Raw genomic sequence first — 23,734 nt, forward strand, 5'->3', positions numbered from 1 at the left:
CCCTCTTATTGGTGCTAATTGTATACACTGTGTGGGTAGCATTGTACGGAATTTTTCAGACGTTATATAAAACCAATGGAAAGGTATTCTGATTGATGAAGTAGACTGTTTCATAGGGAAGACAAAAATACCATAAATCACACTAAGACTATTCTGGAAGACCATGAACATCAGTTCTCTTTATGGGTCACAGACGCGGAAGCAAACTAAAACTGACAGAGAACATGCTCAAGGTTTTCGTAATCAAAACTCTACGCCAAATCCTCAGAATAATGTGGCCTTGTAAAATGTCCATCTCAGAACTATGGCGAAAAACGAATCAAAGGTCCATACCAGATACAATCAAAGAGAAGGAATGGTGTTGGATTGGATATATCCCCAAGAAGACCACACAACAACATCATGAGACAGACTATGGACTAAAACCCTGTTGAAAAACGAAAAAGTTCCACAACAACATGGAAAAGAACCATAGATAAAGAGTTGAAATCTATCCAGATGTGCGAGACTAGACATGCACTCCAAGACAGGAATATACAGTAAGCTGTTTTGGGAGCCTTCCAGGGGCGTAAAAACAAAATTATACATTAATCCAGTATAATTGCTTGGAAGTTTAAAGAGACTAGTTCACGATTTTTGAAAAAAATATTTTTCATTTTTGATGTTAAACATTAAAAATATAACCAATTTAATGTTGACAGTTAAAATATCGACCTTCTGAATGCAAGAATAAAAGCAATATTTTAGCCCTAAATCCGTGTTATGTAAACAAAGACTCGAGTCTTTTCATGTATACAAACAAACATGTGCAATGCTAATTTTGTAATATAAAGCATCGTTATATTTGCATAGTCACAGATCTTAACTTTTAGATGAGACTTTTTACCCAAAGAATGCTTGAAATGTGAAAGATATAATAAACTTAGATCGATATCCATTTCTTATGAACATTTCGTAAATAATAACATACCGCAATCTTTGTTTACAAAACAAATAATAAACTTTCCAAAATGATCTTCTGTGATAATGTATAATATCAATTTTTCTGTGAAATCTTTTAAACACATTAGACAATAGATATTGATCATTAAAAGTAAAATACAAAATTTCGGGGGAAATCGTGAATCAGTCCCTTTGAATAGAAATGATTAATGATAAGTATAGCCTTTATTTGTCCAAGATAACACACATTAGCAGATAGCTTGTTTCCATTGTTGTCCTGCATTACAACATATATACAAACATAAAATCAACATCTAAAATTAGTGTCTAAATATGATTACAATATAAAAGGAAAGAAAAAAGTATTTATATTCCATTAGTATAGAAATACCTAGCCAAGTCAGCTAAACTTGTTTTTTGGCAAGACAGGAAGAGCCAGTGACACAGTGTTGGATTGAAAAATGTCATTTCATCATAAAAATTCCCCGCGCATATTCAGGAATCTACAGTACTCAGGAAACACAGAAGAGATCCTACACTGCAAATTAAATCGCTACGAAATTATATTCTACCCTCCTTATTACCACTGATTGTTTATTTCTATCATGTTAACGATCATGAGCATTTATTTTGAAACACATCTGGTTAAAATCCATAGTGATGGACGGGAAATCCATTAAGCATTGAACGAATAGAAATATAAATCAGACGAGTAAAGGAAGATATGGATAGTTTAGACAATTCAATTCATCTACGAGGGCAGCAGATGTCCTCTGTCTAAAGCCTATCTAACGTTTCGGGTATGATAGCGATTCCCGTGACTGCTCGTTCGATCGGTAGGAATAGTATGATAATTATAGTATGACCACTGTCTATGTAAATACTTTTCACGTCTGTTTACTAAAGTAGGATGATTACATCTATCGTCCTTGCAACTCTAGATTTAACCTCAATAATAAAACAATCTATGTTTATGTCCTTCGGAAGGACTACAATACGTGAACTATAGGCATGTGTTTGTAACAAAAGCTTAATATTCCAGGTTGAAATAAGAGTGTGTTTTAAAAGATATTTTTTTTAAAATCTGGAACATGCAAATATACATATAAAAGGTGAAGATAATGAACAATGATCAATCGCACAGCTTCTATAAGGAATACAAACTAGAGAGTTGGGTAAACACGGATCCCTGGATATACCTGAAGTAAAAGTAAGCATCCCCTGTCGACCGCTTTTATTACTAGAGCTGTAATTATATACACAGGACTAATGAATATGAAATATTTCTACCTTTAACCCTTAACCTCAGAATGAAGAGGCATTTGCCCAACTATCTATTTTTATTGCTTACAGGAGTTATGAGATTGATCACGGTTCGACATCTTCACCTTTCCTTATAGGAGTTATAAGATTGATCACTGTATGTTATCTTCACCTTTCATCAATGAATTTGAAAAAAAGATACAATCTGGTTTGGATAATAAGTTAAGGTTTGAGTTCCACACATGTGCCTTGGTCAATCTGACAACAATACCTTAATCAAATTAAAAATATCTGGCAACAAAATAGTGATACTTAGACCTTTGAATGTCGATTGTCATTTCAAAAGTTCAATGCAACTTCCCAAATGATATCCGTTACAATTTTTCTCTGGACCGCAGGGTACACATAATAAAAACACAAATGGACGTATAAATCTGACTCTAATGATATCATTTCTTTAATCATTGTATAAACCGATAAAGGAAACAAAGTCAATGGCAAATCCTCGTAAATATTTAATATATCTAAAGATTTTAAGAACACGTATATGCAACGTCCAGAACCTAAATCTCCCGATGGGACGTAAAACAATCAATCCATCAATCATACCTCTTATCAAGAATACAAAATAGAAAGTTGGGCAAACACGGACCCCTAGATGTACCAGAGGTGGGATAATGAAGAGTAAACATCACCTGTTGACCGGCCACACTCGCCATGAGCCCTATATATTGATCACGTAAACGGAGTAATTCGCAGTCAGAATCAGTGTGCCAAGAGCGGCCTAGCAATCGGTAGGAAACACGTCAGACAGCATTTAACCCTATAACAGGTTGCATTGGCAGACTAGATCGTTATAACAAACACATAGTGTCGGAATTAATGTGCCAAGAATTGAAGACTTCAAAATCGCACATATATTGGAAAAATATTAAAACGACCGGAGTAAAATTTTTATAGGGTGAAAATGACTGCACACCTCTTTTTTAAGGAAAGGTTAAAAACTAGAACGGCATAGGTAAATAACCCCTCTCTATACAGACTGTTTATCATGTACCGAAGAGTGACGTCCTTTCCAAATTAATGGGTTAAGCATAGTGCAGTCGAACCATAAAGAGGGTGAATACTTAAACTGTAGACACTTGCTGCTGAGAGTGGAGACTCACACGCATATTCGGTAAATGATCATATTTTGCAAACTCTATTAGTTTACGATCCTTATAACAAAGTCTTTAACACGAAGATATATTAATTATGATAATAACAATGATTATTATGATAATGAAAACAATGATAATCATAATGAAAATGATAATAATATTCATGATAATAATGCAGAACACGTTAATGTGTAAATATTCTGCTAATCACAATGCTTTATGACATACTGCTTGCATGGGTTCAAAATAAATAGGTCAACATCGATGCCGCATGTATGTTCCTCAAGGTAGAGTTCATACGCTTCAACATTGATATCTTTATCATTTTAATCGAAATTTGCATTTGACTTATTTGTAGTGGGATTTGTAGGAGAATGTGGTACTTAAGGCGGCCGTGATCGTTTTAATCCTTGCTGTAGCAGTGGTGTATTTCACAAATAACCAAAAAAAAAAAAAAAAAACCACGCATGAACATATCTTATTTAATTCTTCCTATGACTGTACATCATTCGTAAGTCAAATATTCATCATCTAAAGTGATACTTTGATTATTTGAAAATAGACGAGAAAACTACTTGAATTAATCATTTTTATAGGATATTTGTTACATTGTCATTTATGTGTTTTCTAAATATCGATTTCAACAGGATTGTGCTTGGGAGGGCTATACGCTCCATACGTTTTCGTGTGTACGAAAAACAAAACAGTGTATATGTAATTTAATGAAAACATCAATAATATAAGGGTTATTTTCTCCACTGATTTACAGTCGGAGGAGGTTCAGCGGGATGTGTTCTTGCCAACAGACTCTCGGAGAACCCGGAATGCTCTGTACTTATCCTAGAAGCCGGTGGTTCCAAACTTGAAAATGACAATATAAGTGTCCCATTAGCCACTGCTTATGTACAGCTATCAAAAGAAGACTGAATGTTTAGAAGTGTACCTCAGAAAAAAGCATGTTTGGCAATACGTGACAAAGTAGATTTCTGTATGTGCATCATCACACGTATTTCTGAATATCAAATTTTGATATGAATATATTGACGGCTATGATATATTGTCTGTCAGTTGATTTACAGTGTACGTTCCAGTCAAGAATTTTACATATATTGTACCAATGTGAGACGCTCAGTATCGTACAATTGATGTTTTTTGTTATCGTTACAACGTCTGTCACGACACGGGACCTCCGTTTCCATGGTCATATTAGAAAGATTTATGATATTTGTTTTAATTCTGGGCGCATGACCGCAATGCAATGGAATAGGCAATATTTTCTTTTTGCATGTTGCACTTGACTTCCTGAAAATCAATTCCGGGACCGAACGTCCGGTACTGGGACCTAACGTGCGGTTCGGGGATCTAGAGTCCGATTCTGAGACCTAACGTCCGGTTCTGGGACTTTACGTCATGTTGCAAAGCGAATGTCCTTGCCAGTAGATGACCGTTATGTAATATAATTTTTGTTTTTAAAACAAATTAAATTGGAACTACTGTTTGAATATGTACATGAACATTTATTTTCTTTTTATTTGAGCGAAGTGCCTGGCCACGTGGAAGAGTCCTTGGAGGATCTAGTAATCTGAACTACATGCAATATGTTCGTGGTAGTCGGCATGACTACGATAGTTGGGCAAGAGAGGTGTGTTCAGGATGGAGCTATGGAGACGTTCTCCCATATTGCATTAAATCAGAAGATATTCAGATCCCGGAGCTTCAAAAATCAGGTTGATATATAAACCCACAAGATACATTTTTATCGCTTACATTTAATGTTCGATTAAATGTGACTTGTAGAAATGTTTAACACCAGCCACCTTTGCTAACTTCACAACCATGTAACTCTTCCAACTCTACAGATTGAAATACATATTCATACATCACTGAAGAGACATTATTTGTCGAAATGCGCATCTCGTACATCAAAGTTGGTACCGTATAAGTTTTACATTGATACTACTTTCATAAAGAAACATGATCAGCTAAAGATTTATTGAAAGAACAAATCGCTAATGTACAGAATAGCATGCTATTCATTTTATCATTTTCCTATTTATTAAGTTACCTTTTTACTGACAAGAACCGCTTTATCAACTCAAAGATGACTACCCATTCTTCTTTTCTGGGTGTTTATTTTTGTGGAAAATTAAAATCAGTCCATTCATAATCATTTACATTATTGATGCAAAGATAAAGGTAACGAACAGTGATCAATCTCAGAACTCCTATAAGAAATGATAATTTGTACATACCGGACTTTTATACCATAAAAAGGACAGTTTATGTTCTTTTATTTTGCGGTTTATAACTAGCAAACTGCCCCAAAGTATATCGTATAAAATGAGTATATTTCAAGTGTGCATTAACAGGGATCAAAAGACTCGCGCACATAAAATATAAACTGTGTGAAACTGTTAATATTTGTGCATATAGAATACTTTTTCTGTGTATTAGGTGCTGAATCTTGTTTTATGAATCGTTCGATTTGCAAAGAAAACCGTCGTTCTGAATTTACGTCTGTTTGTTATGTACGAGATCGTGAATTTTGCTTTTATTTATATTTGTTCTGCAAACAGGCTTGTTAGTTAAACATTTAATGTCGTTTGTTAAACCTTTATAGTCTTCTATGGTATTCGTTGCCCTCAATTCCGCGCATGACTGTCTTATACAAAAGACATTTTGATTGATTGCTGACAAAATAATGTTCATATAAAGGTAAACCGTTTTGACTTCATTTTGAAAGGTTGTGTGATTGACTAAATATAATTGCAGATGAGCAACACTAGAATCCAGGATTTTATCCCCAGGCAATGCAAGATTCGAAAGCATATACTATTGATTTGACTGTCTATTTGTTTGCAAAAATATTGATGTTAGCCATGTCTTTAATGTTTTACATGTAATCCCTGTAATGGGACATTTCTTTTGGTAGCAAATTGATTAACTTTGTGACATTTACCTTGGGATTTAACCTACTTTTGAAAGATCTTAACCACGGCCGTAACTTTTGATTAATCATTGACTGGGATTTTGTATTCTAAATATGTATTTCATTTGACAAGAACTTTCTTTTGACACCAAAATGTTTCACCTCTTCAACTTGACCTCGGAGTTTGGCCTCCTTTCGAAACATTCGGTCATAGTTTTTTAATGGTATGCGATTTGGCTTTCATATTTCCCATGCATGTGTATTCCTTGTGATGATACCTTCCTTTTTTATTTCACATGTGTATTGTTTAGAACTTTGTTTTAATACCAAAAGTCGAACACACGCCCTTCTCGAGTTGAGACCTGCATTGTGAAACCGATTCCGTATCGTCTGAGTGGACACATTCACCCCCGAGGTGTTCAGGAGGTCGTTACGTAGGCTGGTTGCTGTTCAGAAGGGATGGTATCGTGCCTGAAGAGCCGCAAAATGGTCTTGGCGTGGGGTTGTCGACCTCTGACGACAACACCCATGTCGGTATGCTGCTGTACCGAAAGTTTGCTGTCGGTTCCAGACCCTGTTTACAACGCTCTGGCTGACGTTTAGTGCATTTGCAACGTCACGTTGTGAAAAGCCAGCGTCAAGCATTCCAATACATCTGCCCAGTTGTTCTGTCTTAAGGCGACGCCTTAAACGTTGAGGGGGCATTGTGTTGATAAACGTAGTGTAAACACTCAAGTGATATTGAAATTTTAGAACGAATCAGACACCAATGCCTGAGTGAAAATCGTGCAGTGGTAGCAAAAGCATAAACTGTGATGAGAAACACATTTCCCATGGCATGAAATGCACGTGCAAGTTTGTTGAAGACGTTTTTGATTTCACTTGGACACAATATTGTCAGTTATGCACTTATTAATTTTTTAAGCAGAGAAATATCTATGATCCTTATCAAATTTTGAGTAGCATATACATAAGGGGTATATAATTAATTTATCATTACACTGCTAAAACTTGATCCGAAGAGTTGGACAGGTGTGAATAATCAGTTCAAACTCGGCGCTAAGCGTCTTTTGTGATCTGGTCATCATCATCGCCTGTCAACTCGACGTGATCGACTCTAACGATTAAGATACTGTAATTATATATATATATATATATATATATATATATATATATATATATATATATATATATGTGTGTGTGTGTGTGTGTGTGTGTGTGTGTGTGTGTGTGTGTGTGTGTGTGTGTGACCGGTAAACAGGGGATGCTTACTCCTCCTAGGCACCTGATCCTAACTCTGTGTTTCCAGGGGTCCGTGTTTGCCCAACTATCTACCACGATCCACATTTAATTAATTACACTTAGCGCTTTCGCCATGTAGTTCGGTTCTTCAGAGTGTAACAAGTTTTACAAAAAGAGTACACAATGTACTTGTTATGACATTGTGGTAACAACATCGTTATTGTGATGTCAAAAGGCAGTATACTAAATTGGTGCAAGTTAAAGTCAATAAGATGCCAAAAATAAAGTCCTGATGCGTAAGCAAAAGATCGCACTTTATTGACGTGAGTAGTTTCTGAGACAATAGATGGTGAGAAGGGCTTGGAAAACAATGATCAATCTCATAAATGCTATAAAAGTACAAATTTAAAAGTAATTCTGGAAAAAAGGAACTGGATTGGGTCCTTAGGAAGAATGGAATCTCCAATTGAATAGTTAGGCTCGCCGTGATCGAAATATTTTGATTAAGTAAACAGAATAATACGTAAGTAATATAAATTCATTATGAAATCAACGATCTCATATATGTTTGAAAAAATCTCGAGAGAAACCCTAAACAATATAAATTTAGAAAATCAATGGGTTATAATGAACACATTTTTGCTAGTGATAAAATGAGGGCATTAACAAGGATATCAAAATCTTCATTTCATCTGTTCAGAAGTATAATACTTTTCACATTTAATCAGACATTCAGCTTTTTGCTTTATTATAATTGTTTACTTGAAAGCTAATTTCTTGACTAGTGTTTCCGTAGGGATCCAGGTTAGAATAGGTTTTCAGTACCCTTTGCTTGTCGTAAGAAGCGACTAAATAGGGTGGTCCTTCGGATGAGTCCGCAATAACCGAAGCCCCATGTCACAGCAAATGGGGCACGATAAGCGATGATCATAAGCCTAAATTTTACAGCCCATTATCGACAATGGTGATGTTAAATTTAAAACAAATAAATCAATGTGTAGCACACATTACTCTAATACGTTTACTATTGAAAATACCTTGCGCAATCCTTAATTTTGTAGGAGTACGATAATGTGTTCGACTAGTTGACACTAAAGCTTTTCAAGCAATTGGTGCCTTACCACAGGATCCTTTAGAGGCATACACTTCCCAGTGTAATGATTTGCCTCAAGATTCAGATGACTACTGGTTTTGCAGACTAAGGCATTACACTTTCACAGTCTATCACCCCACATCGACTTGTCGAATGGGATCCAACGATGATTGCACAGCGGTGGTTGATCCTGAACTCAGGTTTGCACTTACATGTATTTGATGAAACGAATGATGACAATACACAGTGAACTATACTAGATATTATACAAAATTGAGAGTAGGACCTTTAGAAGTACGAGAGGTGAAAGCAGCAACACAGTAGGGCTAAGCACACGAGCCTTATATGTTGACGAAATAAAGCAAAATAATTTTACACATTGAATGATTGCTGTTCGGTATCTTCACCTTTCATTGGTTGAAAAAAAAAACCAGAAATAAAAAATGTGCTTAACTGTGACAGTTTATAATTAATTTACAGAAGATGAATTGTGATATTCAGATTTATTGAGTAATTTACATGTACTTATCTTTTCTATTTTATGCAGAGTTAGAGGAATCCAAAATCTACGGGTTGTCGATGCTTCCGTCATGCGCAACATTCCTTCCGGAAATACAAACGCTCCAACCATAACGATTGCAGACAAAGCGGCAGATATGATAAGAAACATAGATATTGTAAAATCAATTCGAGAGAAAACTGGACAATTATGATAAATGAAGATGATGTTGTACTACATGATGATACTGGACGTAAAGTGAAAGATCATGAATATGATCAGTGATATTGCTGAAAAGAAAAAAGACTACTGCATAGTGTAATCAATATCGTGACACCTACTGAAGTATACTTCGTCCTTCTTAACAAAGGAAATAACATCATCCGACTAAAGTATACATCTACAATTAACCGATTTTAAAAGAGTTTTGAATCTTTACAGAACGCTGGTGATTGTTGACAGAACATTGAAAATTGACTTTGTTGAATATTGATCCTGCGACTACTGATATCTGTTCTATATGATTTATGGGTATTTACTGATATATTTATTGACTCCATCAAAATTCTAATTAAAAAAGTAAAAATCGTACTGAAATCAGCAAACTCACAATATTCTAAGTATACAAATTGTTGATCATTACACGGAATACTTATTTTCATGTTTCCACTGTTATTTCACATTATCACCAGTGTGATATGAACTTTGCCCTTGTGAGACTGTCATGTGAGATTTTTCTGTCTCACACTGCTGTGACGCCTTATGACTGTCGTGATATATTTTCTATAATTTACGTTACATGGTGAATATTTACATTAGAAGATGAAGTTAACATGTATTGCATTGAACTTGTTCTACGTATGGTCAGTTTTTAATCAAACCATGCTTCTGGCAAACAAGTGCAGGGGTTCCAAAAGTCTCGTTTAAAATCAGCATTTTACAAATTATATGGTCGTTATAACGATTTAGTTTGCCAATACAGCCTATTGTTACTCCGTTTTTCCTGATAAAGATATAGGACTCACGGCGTGTGTAACCGGTAGACAGGGAATGTTTACTCTTCCTAGGTACATGATCCCACCTCTGTTGTCTCCAGGAGTCCGTGTTTGTCCAACTATGTGATGTTTGTTTTATTCCATAATCCATATAAGCAATACAAAATAGAGTTGTGGGCGAACATGGAGCCCTGGACACGCATGAGGTGGAATCAGGTGCCTATGAGGAGTAAGCATCCCCTGTCGACCAGTCACAACCGCCGCAGCCCTTGATCTTAATCAGGTTAACGGAGTTATGAAATATTTGTGGTTTTGACTATTAACCCCAGAATCAAAAAGCATCATTGCATTTCAGTTAAATCTTAAAATGCCATTTCACCAAAGGACACAGTCTAATCTAAATGATAAGTTACACATTGAGTTCCACGCATGTGACTCATTAATGGTCAATAGGACAAAAACACCTTAATCTAATTATATGAATCCGGTCACAAAATTTTGATGTTTACAAGCGTTAATACCGATTGTCATTTCAAAAGATCAATACATCTTCACTGATAATGTCCATTTAAGAATATGAACAATAATATATTATTCCCATTGCAAAAAATAAATAAAGACACGGCGTGTGTAACCGGTGCACAGTGGATGCTTACTCCTCGTAGACACTACTTCAATTCAACCATAAACTGCGAATACATAGTCTCTACAATAGACGACGTTGTGACTTTGCAAATTCATTCGATCTGATGAAGGGGGAATATAACGAGCCGTGGTCAATCTAATAAATCCCATAAGCAATGAAAATAGATAGTCGGTCAAACATGAACCACTGTACACACCAGATCTGGAGTCAGGTGCCTCGGAGGATTGCATATTTTTAATTCGCGCTTTCATTTGAAAATAATATTAAAATGTCCGGATAATATTTCCATAGGCTGAAAATAACTACACACCCTCTTTTACAGTATGAACTACACAGGTAAATGACCTGTGTCGTATGTAGGTTGTTTTTGTTTGTCGAAGTGCGATCCCGTCTTATACAAATTGATGAGTTAAGTTTTGTACTGTAGAAACCTACGGAGGGTGGATATTCGAACTGCAGAAACAGGCTGAAAGTGGAGACACGAATGCACATTCGGTAATGATCATATTTCGCAAACTCTATTTTGCTACGATCTTTTGATATCAATGTATGATGATGATGTCGATATCGCTAATTTTTAACTCATGGAGACGTCTAATTATAATGAATAAAGACAATCATGATAATGATGATGGTAGCAATAATAATAATAATAATTATTATTATAATACAGAACAATTTAATGTTTGAATGATCTTAAAATTGCAATGCTTGATGCCATGATGCATGTATGAATTTAACATACATAGGTCAATATTGATGGAGCGTGAATTTTCTGCAATGTTTAGTTCATACGCCTCGATATTAATGCTGTTTTTATTGTGTTTTATTTGTATTCGTATTTGCCTTCATTGTAGTGGAATTTTTAGGAGAATATTGTACTGAAGGCGGCCGTGATGGTTTTAATCCTTGCTGTAGCAGTGGTGTATTTCACGAAGAAGCGAAACGACACAGATGAACAAATCTCACTAAATTCTTCCTATGACTACATCATAAGTTAGTCAAATATTCATCATCTTAAATCTTACTGTGATTACAGACGAGAAAAATTTTTCAATTAATTATTTTCATAAATCTTTGCTTTATTGCTATCATATCTTTCCTAAATACTGATTTCTACAGGATTGTTATTGGAAGTGTTTTACACTCCATACGCTTTGATGTGTATGAAAAACAAAGCAATGTAAACGCCATTGAGTATACACCTTGAATATAAATCTTATCTTCTCCACTGATTCTCAGTGGGAGCAGGTTCAGCGGGGTGTGTTCTTGCGAACAGACTGTCTGGGAATCCGAAATCCTCAGTATTTATCGTAGAAGCCGGTGGTTCCGAACTTGAAAATATCAATATAAGTATCCCATTATCCTGCTCCAATGTACAGCTATCAAAGGAAGACTGGATGTTTAGAAGCGTACCTCAGAAGAAGGCGTGTTTAGCCATGCGTGACAAGGTATATTGGTACCGTATAAGTTTTACATTTTAATGTGCATCATTACAAGTCTTCTTTGTAGATGACAACGTAACTGTTGACATGAATATATTGACAGATGCGACATAATGTTTCTCAGTTATTTTAAGTTCCATATAAGAAGTTTAGTTCATGTGAATACGTCACCAGAATAAAAGTGACGTGCAAGATATATTGTAGTAATATGTGAAACTCAGGGCTTCAACATTGAATTTCCGTTACCGTCCCAGCACTTACCGCGAAACGGGATATATTCGAAAAACGCGTGATGTTTGCCTGCAAGACAATGAAGCAGGAAATATATATATAATTTTTACATATTAAGCATGACTTTCTGCCGAGATGTCGATCTCGAGACTTACCGTTTGGATGCCCTAGCAACTACACAACCGTTATGTAATATAATTCCCATTTTTAAAATCAATCAAATTTTCGCTATTGTTTATATATGTACATGCAAAGTTTATTTTTCAGCGATGTGCCTGGCCACGTGGAAGAGTTCTTGGAGGAACAAGTAACTTGAACTTCATGCAATATGTTCGAGGCAGTCGTCATGACTACGATGCTTGGGCAAGAGAGGGGTGTACAGGATGGAGCTTTAGAGACGTTCTCCCATATTTCATTAAATCAGAAAATATTCAGATTCCAGAGCTTCAAAAGTCAGGTTGGTATTCAAACTGACAAGATACACTTTATCGCTTACATTTAATGCTCAATTTCGTGTGCAAACTAGTAAATAGGAATCGTTATGTCTAACCTAAAATTATTTGCTAACTGCACACCTATGCCACTTTTAAATCCAGTTCTGCATATTATTGATGCTTTTATGACGATTTCTACTCTGTTAATTCACTTGAAATCTTATCAAACTATCTGACAAGTCTGAATTCATTCTCGAATACATGATTCATAATTGACAACTCAACTGTATCACACACGGGATGATGTCAGTGTCTCCATCGTCAACTATCGACATTTATGTAGCAATATCCACTATCACCTGCACATGGTGTTTCTTTATCTCAACTGATTGGATATGCAAGAGCTTGTTCTGAGTATAGTCAGTTTGTAAATCGAGGCAAGCTATTGACAAAAAAGTTGATGGTACAGGGGTTTCAACAGCCTCGATTGAAGTCATCATTTCGCAAATGGTCGTTATAGCAATCTAGTTCGTCAATGCAACCTATCATTGGGTCAAATACTGTCTGACGTGTTTCATACGGATTGTTAAGGCGTTCTTGGCACGCTTATTTTCACTACGATAACTCCGTTTACCTGATAGGGATATAGGTCTCATGGCGGGTGTGACCGGTCAACAGGGGATGCTTACTCCTCCTAGGCACCGGATCCAATCTCTGGTGTGTTCAGGGGTCAGTGTTTGCCCAACTCTCTATTTTGTATTGCTGATAGGAGTTATGAGATTGATCACTATTCGTTATTTTCACATGTCATTGGATAATGCAGTCAACCATCTGAAATCAAATGAAATTTACGATTGAAATAGACATTTCTATGGGCAACAAAGGAGGCATAGATACCATGAAAGGTTAACATAGCGAATAGTGATCAATCTCATAATTGCTTTAAGGAATACAAAATCGAGCGTTATACAAATTACGGATTTACCATAGGGAGGGACAGCATTTCGCAATCATTTCTTGTTTTAATTCATCGTTAGATGATTCGAATGGACATGATTATATTATTTTGAAATGCTGTTTTTAACAGAAATTAAACGAAGTAATCCGATTTTAATCATATTATTTAATACAATAAGCAAAAAAATTTTCGCGGCTACTTTATTTTGCGATTCAACTGTGGTAAACCTGTTCGCGGCGGGTGATTATCGCAATCAAGACATTTTCGAACATATGACAAACGAGCAAGGACTCGTTCTTGACGGGGAAAATTCATCATGATGTTTTCGGGAATTTCAGGAAATATCTTCGCACGAAAATAATAGTTGGTTTACAGTAATTCCAATCCGCATAAAATTAACGCTAATGTACCTGAATTTTGAGAAATCTTTAAGTTCCTGACCTGGATTCCAGTTTATTTTTTTCCAGGAAATTATGAATACTGACTATAATCTCATTCCAATAATGTGATTTTTTCATCTCAACGCTTCAAAACTCTCGATAATCATTTTTAGGTTTCAGAAAAAAAACATTGCTCATTTGCATTCGCAGCAATGTTAACGTTTCCCGAACTACGTAAAGTTGACAAATCCGTTATTATGTCGCCAACACCCACACTTTTGTCACATGATCATAACAATCACGTGACCCGATATTTATAGACATTCATTATAAAGGTCCTTAACGTTTTCTCTCCTAGTTTCACACACAATATCAGCAAACAATCCACATATATCACCTTTGCAAAGCCTTTATGTACATACGATCGACTCTTTAATCATGAACTATGCATATGTATAGATGATTCAAGGTCACAATGTAATATCCAAATTACCAGAGCGCAGACTAAATATCAAAAATGTATTATCAAATACTAAAACAAATATCATTTGACAAGATTTCGACAAATACATTCCACATATACAGTTTTAACACTTGCAAAGATAGAGAATAACAACAAAGTATTATTACATTTTCCTCACAATATAGCTACATGTATAGACCTGTACTCATAATGTACTTCTACATTACGACGCCATATGTTGCTAAGTGCACTGAGGTACAATTTGTGGGATTTATCGGGAAGCCTTAACCACGCTGCGTTACATTTACTTACAGATGTTTATATTTTGTATACTAATAGAATATCATGGAAAAGGAGGCTATTTGTCCTTCAGTGACGGGACTGCCACGCCCCTCAATAAGAATGTATATGCCCGAGCAATGGAGGAACTCGGATATCCCATCACAGATTGCAACGGGAAATCACAAATAGGTAAGACTCATGACGTTATTGGGCTGCATTGGGTTTTAAATATATATAAAATTCGCTTTTAAATAGGATGAACTCGATTTTATGCAGAGCTGAAATATTACAGAATATTTAGGGAAATATCTGCAATTGACCGCTTATAGTAGATGGTATCTTTTAATGTTTTCATCTACAATTAATAAACATGATGGAGAGATCGTGACTCAATGAGATAAGTATCATTTGATCATTTCAATTCTCTGAGCAACAAACAAACAGGTGAATGATGAATAGATCACCACTACTTGGTAAGGGAGTATTCTATTTTATACCGCTCTTGTCTTTCTTTATTGATGTAGAATTGAAATATATATGTAAACTTTCAATGAGGTTTTAAGATAAACACTTTGTACATTGTAAAAATTCATGACGTATTGACACTCCATTTTTAACTTCATGATTTGGTCTGATTGGAATACATTAAATCAATCCTAGGTTATTGCCCTTCTCAGGAAACAGTAAAGAATGGAGAGCGTTGTAGTACTGTTAAAGCCTTTCTAAGACCCGTCATGGGACGCAAAAACCTTCACGTATCCACGAATTCACATGTTACAAAGGTATCTACATAATTATATAGTAATAATTAAAACCTTTCATTGAATTATTTTTATTACTTACTTTCTTAGTACATCTATATTGTATTTGTAATATCCAAATGGTGTAAAAGATATATGACATGGTTTGCACTTAGATTCTGATCAACGACAAGAAGGCAGTGGGTGTTACGTTTGTGAAAGATAACAGGAAGCACGTGATCATTGCAAACAAAGAAGTCATAGTCTCTGCGGGAGCAGTTAGCTCACCCCAGATCCTGATGCTTTCTGGAATAGGACCAAAAGATCATCTAAAATCAAATGGGGTATGACAAATAATGAGTTCGGTTTCAGTTGAAACCCGGACATATTTGCTTCAAGCAATTAAATAATTATGTATTTCCTATTGCAAATGGAACGTCTTTCATTGAAAATAATGTGGTTTATAATTCCCGAAACTCCTTTCTTTTGCAAATATGCATCATCAATGAAAGGTGAAGATAACAAACAGTGATCAATTTCCTGACTCCTCTAAATAATATATAATAGGGAGGTGAGCAAAGATGGACCACTGGATATACCAGAGGTGGGGCAGGTGTAAACATCCACTGTTTACCAGTCACACCCTCAGTGAGCCCTATATTGTGATCACGTAAATGGAGTAATCCGAAGTTAAAATGCATGTGCCAAAAATGATACCACAATCGGTATGAAACATGTGAGACAACATTCGATCCAAATGTATTGGCAAACTAGATCAACATAACGACCATAGAATTTGCGAAATACTGAATTTGAACTCGGTTATTGAAACACCTGTAACATCGATTTGTTTGTCAGTACCATGTCGCGATTTGAAACTGATCAAACGCAGAACAAGCTTTTGTGTATCGAATCAGTTAAGATATATGCTAGTAAACATCATATGCAGGTGATGATGGAATATTGCTGCATAAATGAGGGACGTTTACGGTCGAGAAGTTGAAATCATCCCGTTTAATTTGTCATTAAGTTGAGTTGTTCATTTTCCGTTCAAATCAGAAGTTATATATATTGAAATGTAGCAAAGAATACCAGAAAACGTACTAGTGCGTTTTTTGTTTCAGAAATTTATGTCATGCATGGTGATTGATTCAAAGGTTTTAATTTAGATTCCAGTGATTGCTGATCTGCCTGTTGGAAATAATTTACAGGACCATATAATGACATTCATAGATTTCCATGACAATTCCTCAAGCGTGGCGAACATAGCTATGGCTTCGTCACCCTTAACCATTGTAAAATATTTAGCAACGAAGTCAGGTAAATATAAAATTATATTTGATCATAGAAAATAAGTGGCCAATGTTTTTGTAATGCTTGCATCATATTGTATTTGCCTTCATAATGAAAAATGGATTGTTTTCAAGACATGAGTTTGTTTGTGGTGCCAAACGTGAATTTCCCGATAATGTCTAGATTAATTAGAAAAAAATATTGTTTTGATTTTTCGTCTACTGACCAACCTTCTTGGTTGATATTGGTAATGATTTACATATTCATTTATAGTGAAACGCTGAAGTTGCGCTGTGGGGTTAATATGGTAAAGGTGAAATAACGAACAGTGGTCAATCTCATAACTCCTATAAGTAATACAAAATAAAGAGTTGAGCAAACAGGGACCCCTGGATATACCAGAGGTGGGATCAGGTGCTTAAGAAGAGTAGGCATCCCCTGTTGACCAGTCACACCCGCCGTGAGCCCTATATGTTAATCAGATAAACGAAGTTATCCATAGTCAAAATAAGTGTGCCACGAACGGCCTAACAATCGACATGACACACGTCAGACAACATTTGACCCAATGGTAGGTTGTATCGGCAAACTAGATCGTTATAACGTCCCGAGTTTAATAACAAGTGATAACAGCATATTCAAATCGAAGTAAAATTCTTCCGAGCCGACACATGTTTTACTAAATATCGTTTGTCAATACATAAACAAACATCGTAAAACGTGCAGAAATCCGTCCATTAATTATTACGTTATCATACAAATAATATAGAACTATTTTTATCCTCTAGACTTGCAGTTGTTGTCACCTCGGCACAGGTGAAATATGCACTCGAACAATATGCAGTTTGGGATTCATATGTCGACATTGAAATGATAAATCAAAATAAGTGATATGGACCAGTGCAATATCTTCTCATATTTTGCAGTTTCCATAAGTTCGATTCAAATGTCGGGCATTTTCCACATTCACTGCAAAATCATATCTAAACGAAGCAAAAACAAATCATACCTTTCGTATCAGAATCCCAAATATGCAACTTGTTAGCTAGGAATATTCCTTGATGAAAAAAATATCATCCTCCTGTGCCAAGTCGATGTCTGTACGCGATGTGAAGATCACCCAACAGTCTGTATGCATACAATTGAAGGGAGGGTCTCTTTGCCTGCTACAAAATATATTAGAATATATCTATTGAATTACTGTCATGATTACTAGGAAGTTATGGTGTTCTTCGATTTATTGAGTGAATGTAAGAGGGTTATTTATGATATGTAGATTATTTTCTGTCAAAATTTAATATGATATGATTGCTGTAGGATATTGATCACCGAGGATGAGGTAATCGCATAATATCCGACCGGAAGTTCATGTGGCGTATTAGTCATTTTTAGACTTCCATTACTGTCCATACTTGGTTGTCATCGACATTCATCAAGAGTATGTTCATAATGATGATCGGCGGTTTTCCCCTCTTAACAACCCGTTTAGTTGTGATAAGTTTTGCTTATTGAGAAACAGGCCAGTTATCAACGCATCCACACCAAACATCATGGTATAACTTTATGATGATTTGTGACTAAACTACTCTTTACAAAGATACAGTGATTAATATTGTCCTACATTGAGATAGTAGAAGCTGCTATATTCCTAAGTAAACATGATATAATATATATCATTGAGGTTAGGTTAATGTCTATAAAAATTAGAAATTAATCGACTTTCCCCTAATTCAATGCACGTGTTATGCGGAAAGGACAGCTCAATGATTTACTGATGCTTACCTGAATAGATATAGTGAAACACAATAATTTCACTCTCATTAAAGGAAGAAATGAAACATTGTTAAATTTCAATTCAATGTATGCATTTTTAGTGATTCCTGATAATCCCGTGTATTTGTTCATACATGCAGATAAAAAAGTATGTCATTTTAGGTAGCTTGAGCAAGTCTCATCTGGAGGGCACGGCGTTTCTCACGGACGACGAAAAGCTTCCACCTCATTTACAGTTTCACTTCTACAGCTTTACTTACGGTCCAGAACTCACTCAACAATTTATAGATAATCTTAATATTGATTTAAAGGTAACTACCCAATTTGTCTTTTAGGAATGCATTCTTTGGTTTAATGCACTTGAAGATTTATATTTAAATTTGCCAATTTTATCAATTCCAAATTATTTCTCGTAAGATGAATTGGATACATTTATATACCATTGAAAATTGAATTACCATGGCTTCTGTAGTGTCAAATAATTTATCGTGTAACAAAATTCAATCAGATATAATTGGTCAATCAGTAGCACATAAATTATATTTTGTTAATGTAATGGGGTCTGATTATGCATTCTAAGTTACAAGAAGGCAAGGAAAAGGAATTTCAAGAGAGGGTTGACAAGAATATAGAAGCATTTATCATGCTACCGATTCTTCTCCATCCCAAGAATAAAGGGACCATACGCCTTCAGAGTGATGATCCTTTTGATCCGCCACTCATAGATCCAAACTACCTTGATCACCCAGACGACATCAAGACGTTCTTGAGGGGTATGTATATTCTAAAAAAACATATTGTCATAAACGCTGAAAATTGCTCATGATGTTGATTCCAGATGCGTAAGCAAAAGTTCATTCTTACTAGTTCGTGAAATAATACTGATGTGGGTACTTTTTAGAAGATAATATTCGCCGAGAAGAGAAAAGATAAAGAGAAAATTAATCAATAAAGTCGAAGGTAACGAACAGTGATCAATTTCATAACTCCTATAAGCAATACAAAATAGATAATTGTGCAAACACGGACGCCTGGATACACCAGGGGTTGGATCAGTAGCAATAAACATCTACAGTTAATCAGTCACACTCGCTGAGATCCAAATATACGGAATAATCCGTAGTTAAAATCACTATGTAAACAACGGACTAATATAGTCGTGAGAATGATCTAGTTGGCCAATACAACCTATCATTAGTTCAAATGTTGTCTGACATGTTTCATATCGATTGTTAGGCCGTTCGCAACTCACTGATTTGACTGCGGATTACTCTGTTTACCTGATCAAGACATAGAGCTCACGGCCGACGTGTCCGGTCAACATGGATGCTTACTCATCCTAGGTACCTGATCTCATCTCTGTGATGTCCAGGGGTAGGTGTTTGCACAACTCTTTATTTTGTATTCTTTGTGGAATTTGAGATTGATCACTGTTCGCCATCTTTACCTTTCGTCAATGTCAGCATTCGACCGAGCTGTATTCGACAATTATTTTCAATCTAAAGACGATAAACCTTGCGCTGTGCTGACTTGAAATGAGACTGTTGAAACCCCTGATACTTCAATTAATTTTTCTACAAATAATGCAGCGTGTCAATGATGTCGATACTCTTCTTCGAAATTATATCATCCTCCCTATGAACCCATAATCTTAGCAATCATATTAAGGGAAAAAAGCAGAGGGAATAAAAGCAATCCGTATTTTTTTTATTCACACTCCTATCAATCATTTCGATATTACGACTAAAATATAATCAAACAAAATACAATGTTTAGCAGTGTTCACATCATTGTGTGGCGATCAGAAGAAAAAAATCAGTATCTCTATCAATTGCATGGTTAGTTCCTTGAAAGAAGATAACAAATATTTTGTTAGCATGCTTGACACACATTAAAAGTATGATAGCACAATACTGCAATAATCGGAATTTATCAAAAATACATTCTACTAGTCTAAGAATATTTCACCATTGGCTATATATTACTAATTATCAATATCATATTGCTGTAAGTGATCAAAATGAAAAAAATATCAAGGATATTACAATTCATTATTTCATCTAATCAGAATTACAGTATTACACTTTTCACAGCTAATCTCACATCCTTCTTTCGATGTTAATATAATTTTCTATTTAATAGATGCTGAATCTGTTGCCGCTTTCGTGTAGTAGATATCACTCAAAATATATGTAATTTTGGAAATATATGGCACAATTCTTACTTTTGTAGGAGTACGAGAATTTGTGCGGTTAAGTGACAATAAAGCTTTTCATTCAGTCGGTGCCTAATTCATACTGATTGAGGGGAAGTTTCTGAGACAATAGATGATGAAAAGGGTTAAGAGAACAGTGATGAATCTCATAAATGCTATAAAAATACAAATGTGAGAGTAGGACAGACACAAATCCTGGAAAAAAGAACTGGATTGGGTCGTTAGGAATAACGATCTTTCCAGTTGACGTGATCCAATTATCTTGATTAGATAAACGGAGTAATACGTAGTTAATACAAATTCATTAGGAAAACAACGATCATTTAGATGAGTGAAAAATTCTCGAGAGGAACGTTAAACAATATAAATTATAAAAACAAAACAATGGATTACAAATAGCATATTTCTGCTAGTGATAAAAATTAAAACATTAACAAGGATATTAAAATTCTTTATTTCACCGGCTTCAGAATTACAGTATCGTCTAAAAAAGTATAGCAACACTTGCTCTGTTAGTTAATCACTTGTGTCTGATCTCTGTGTGTCTTCTTGATGTAGGAATGAATTGATGTCTAGATATGAGAATTATATAAGCAATAATTTCCAACATGTTTTATAATATTTTTCACAGCTAATCAGACATTAAGCTTTTGGTTTTATTATAATTCTTTGCTTAATAGCTAAAGTTCTCATATAGTTCTTCCTTGTCGTAAGTGGCAACTACATGGGGCGGTCCTTCGGATGAGACCGCAATAACCGAGGTATCGTGTCACAGCAGGTGGGGCACGATAAAGAACCCTCCCTGATCAATGACCATAAGCACTGAACATAAGCCTAGATGTTGCAGTCCATCATCGATAATGGTCACGTTAAATGAGAAAACAATCAATCAATCTTGCCACGTGTGGGTAGCACACATTACTTTAATGCGTGTATTATTGATAATACCTTGCAGAATCCTTAATTTTGTAGGAGTACGAGAAGGTCTTCGTCTAGGTAACACTAAAGCTTTTCAATCAATTGGTGCCTCACCACAGGATCCCTTGGAGGCATACACTCCGCAGTGTAATGACTTACAACAAGATTCAGACGAGTACTGGCTTTGCAGACTAAGACATTACACTTACACGGTCTATCATCCGACCTCCACTTGTCGAATGGGAGCCAAAGATGATCCCACAGCAGTGGTTAATCCTGAACTCAGGTTTGCATGTGTTTAATGAAGCGGATGACGAAAACGAATAATGAGCTATACTTAAGAGCCTGTTTAGCAAAAAATGATGCAATACTGTCCAAATCGTAGGCTACCACATCTTTATGAAATTTGGTGGGTAGGTAGACATCCAATATTGTAATTGAAAAATTCTCTCTCCCAAATTTATATTTTCAACATGGCCTCCATATCCAGTGTCATCTGTATTTTTCATATTTTTATCACGATTATATGTAGAAATCCAGAAAATGGGTAAAAATCAAATGTAATTTATTTCACTAAAAATCATTTTTTTTCCCAAAAGTATAATCAAACATGAAACACATCAAAGGGCAGACAACTCCTAAAAATTGGCATCTTGCCAATTTTTCAGAAATGAATAAAAAGTACATGTTCGAAGGGCCAAATCAAAGAGCAGGCTAGGAAGTAATTAATTTTCATACTACTGTCAAAATAGACTACTAAACACCTTTAAATCATATTATTGAGCTTGGCATTTAAAAATCATATCAGATATTAGGGTTTAGATAATTACGAAAGCCTATTAGTATCATGTAAAAAAATTAATTCACTTTCCATTATCTCGTAATTACGAGAAAGGTCTCGTAATTACGAGAAAAGATCTCGTTATTACGAGAAAAGATATCGTTATTACGAGAAAAGATCTCGTAATTACGAGATAAGTATCTCGTAATTACGAGGAAAGATCTCGTAATTACGAGATAATCATCTCGTAATTACGAGAAAAGATCTCGTTATTACGAGATAAGTATCTCGTAATTACGAGAAAATATTGATATAAAGCCGAGTTGCACAACTTATGGATAATCTTGGAAACGTTTGATATTATTTCCCTCTTTGTTGATTGGTCAGGAAATCGAAATGATCTCATTCAAAGTGTTTGTGACGGTACATATTGTCGTCCGGTGTCTCATGATTTAACAACGCTAAATACCTATAATTTTCGTTCCGGCTTATCATTTATGTTCCGCTCCGCGTAAGTTTAGTTGCGGTCATAATCACACTTTTCGAAACATGAAATGCATATGTTTACGCACATTTTTTGTGGGTTTGATTTCGTTTATCGGGTTATACAATAATCAAAGACTAATATCATTAGAACCGGAATATTTGTACGTCTATTTTTGTGTTTTCAAAATTTGTCAGATCAACAGGTGTTCATTTTTGTTTTATTACGGAGGTTTTATCTCCAATTCAAAGGATTGTAAACTGGAGGTGTGAAACCTGTAGATATGTAGATAGAGTTGTTACATGACTCCTTTTACAATATGTACCGACACAAACCCTCACCATTATTAGATTTACATGTACATGTAGCATCAGGTACTGATCTACACGTAGGAATGAGACTTCTTGAACTAAGTTTGGATTTTTATTTATCTATTTTATTTTTACAAATCTAGACTATATACTCAAATGTATGCAATATTTTTCATTTTTATTGATCAATGCCAACATATATCTTTAATGATAAAATAATTTCGTACTGGTTACTTAAGATATTGAGTACGCGTGTG

General features: G+C 35.2%; 1 protein-coding gene and 1 long non-coding RNA gene across 4 annotated transcripts in view; one reads left to right on the top strand and one right to left on the bottom strand.

The window, feature by feature from the left end:
- The window catches only part of LOC130053276 (uncharacterized), a 42,211-nt gene extending 23,878 nt beyond the window's left edge, over positions 1-18,333 (bottom strand). Inside the window, exon 1 of the long non-coding RNA XR_008801800.1 lies at positions 18,005-18,333. This is a non-coding gene — a long non-coding RNA (uncharacterized LOC130053276). The remainder of the gene's footprint in view (positions 1-18,004) is intronic.
- The window catches only part of LOC125674804 (alcohol dehydrogenase [acceptor]-like), a 23,561-nt gene continuing 2,861 nt past the window's right edge, over positions 3,035-23,734 (top strand). Inside the window, exons 1-15 of one of the 3 annotated variants that reach the window (XM_056160187.1) lie at positions 3,035-3,382; positions 3,724-5,092; positions 8,598-8,829; positions 9,177-9,659; positions 11,197-11,264; positions 11,627-11,765; positions 12,012-12,220; positions 12,713-12,902; positions 15,020-15,151; positions 15,623-15,744; positions 15,879-16,046; positions 16,872-17,022; positions 18,931-19,079; positions 19,349-19,541; positions 21,956-22,187. In XM_056160187.1, the coding sequence (XP_056016162.1) occupies positions 11,666-11,765; positions 12,012-12,220; positions 12,713-12,902; positions 15,020-15,151; positions 15,623-15,744; positions 15,879-16,046; positions 16,872-17,022; positions 18,931-19,079; positions 19,349-19,541; positions 21,956-22,187 (1,646 nt within the window). In that variant the 5' untranslated portion in view covers positions 3,035-3,382; positions 3,724-5,092; positions 8,598-8,829; ... (1 more) ...; positions 11,197-11,264; positions 11,627-11,665. Of the gene's footprint in view, positions 5,093-8,597; positions 8,830-9,176; positions 9,660-11,196; positions 11,265-11,626; positions 11,766-12,011; positions 12,221-12,712; positions 12,903-15,019; positions 15,152-15,622; positions 15,745-15,878; positions 16,047-16,871; positions 17,023-18,930; positions 19,080-19,348; positions 19,542-21,955; positions 22,188-23,734 lie in introns of all 3 variants that reach the window. The other 2 variants (XM_056160185.1, XM_056160186.1) reach the window with 2 other exon arrangements.

This window comes from Ostrea edulis, chromosome 3, assembly GCF_947568905.1.
Source record: "Ostrea edulis chromosome 3, xbOstEdul1.1, whole genome shotgun sequence".
Taxonomy (NCBI): Eukaryota; Metazoa; Mollusca; class Bivalvia; order Ostreida; family Ostreidae; genus Ostrea; species Ostrea edulis.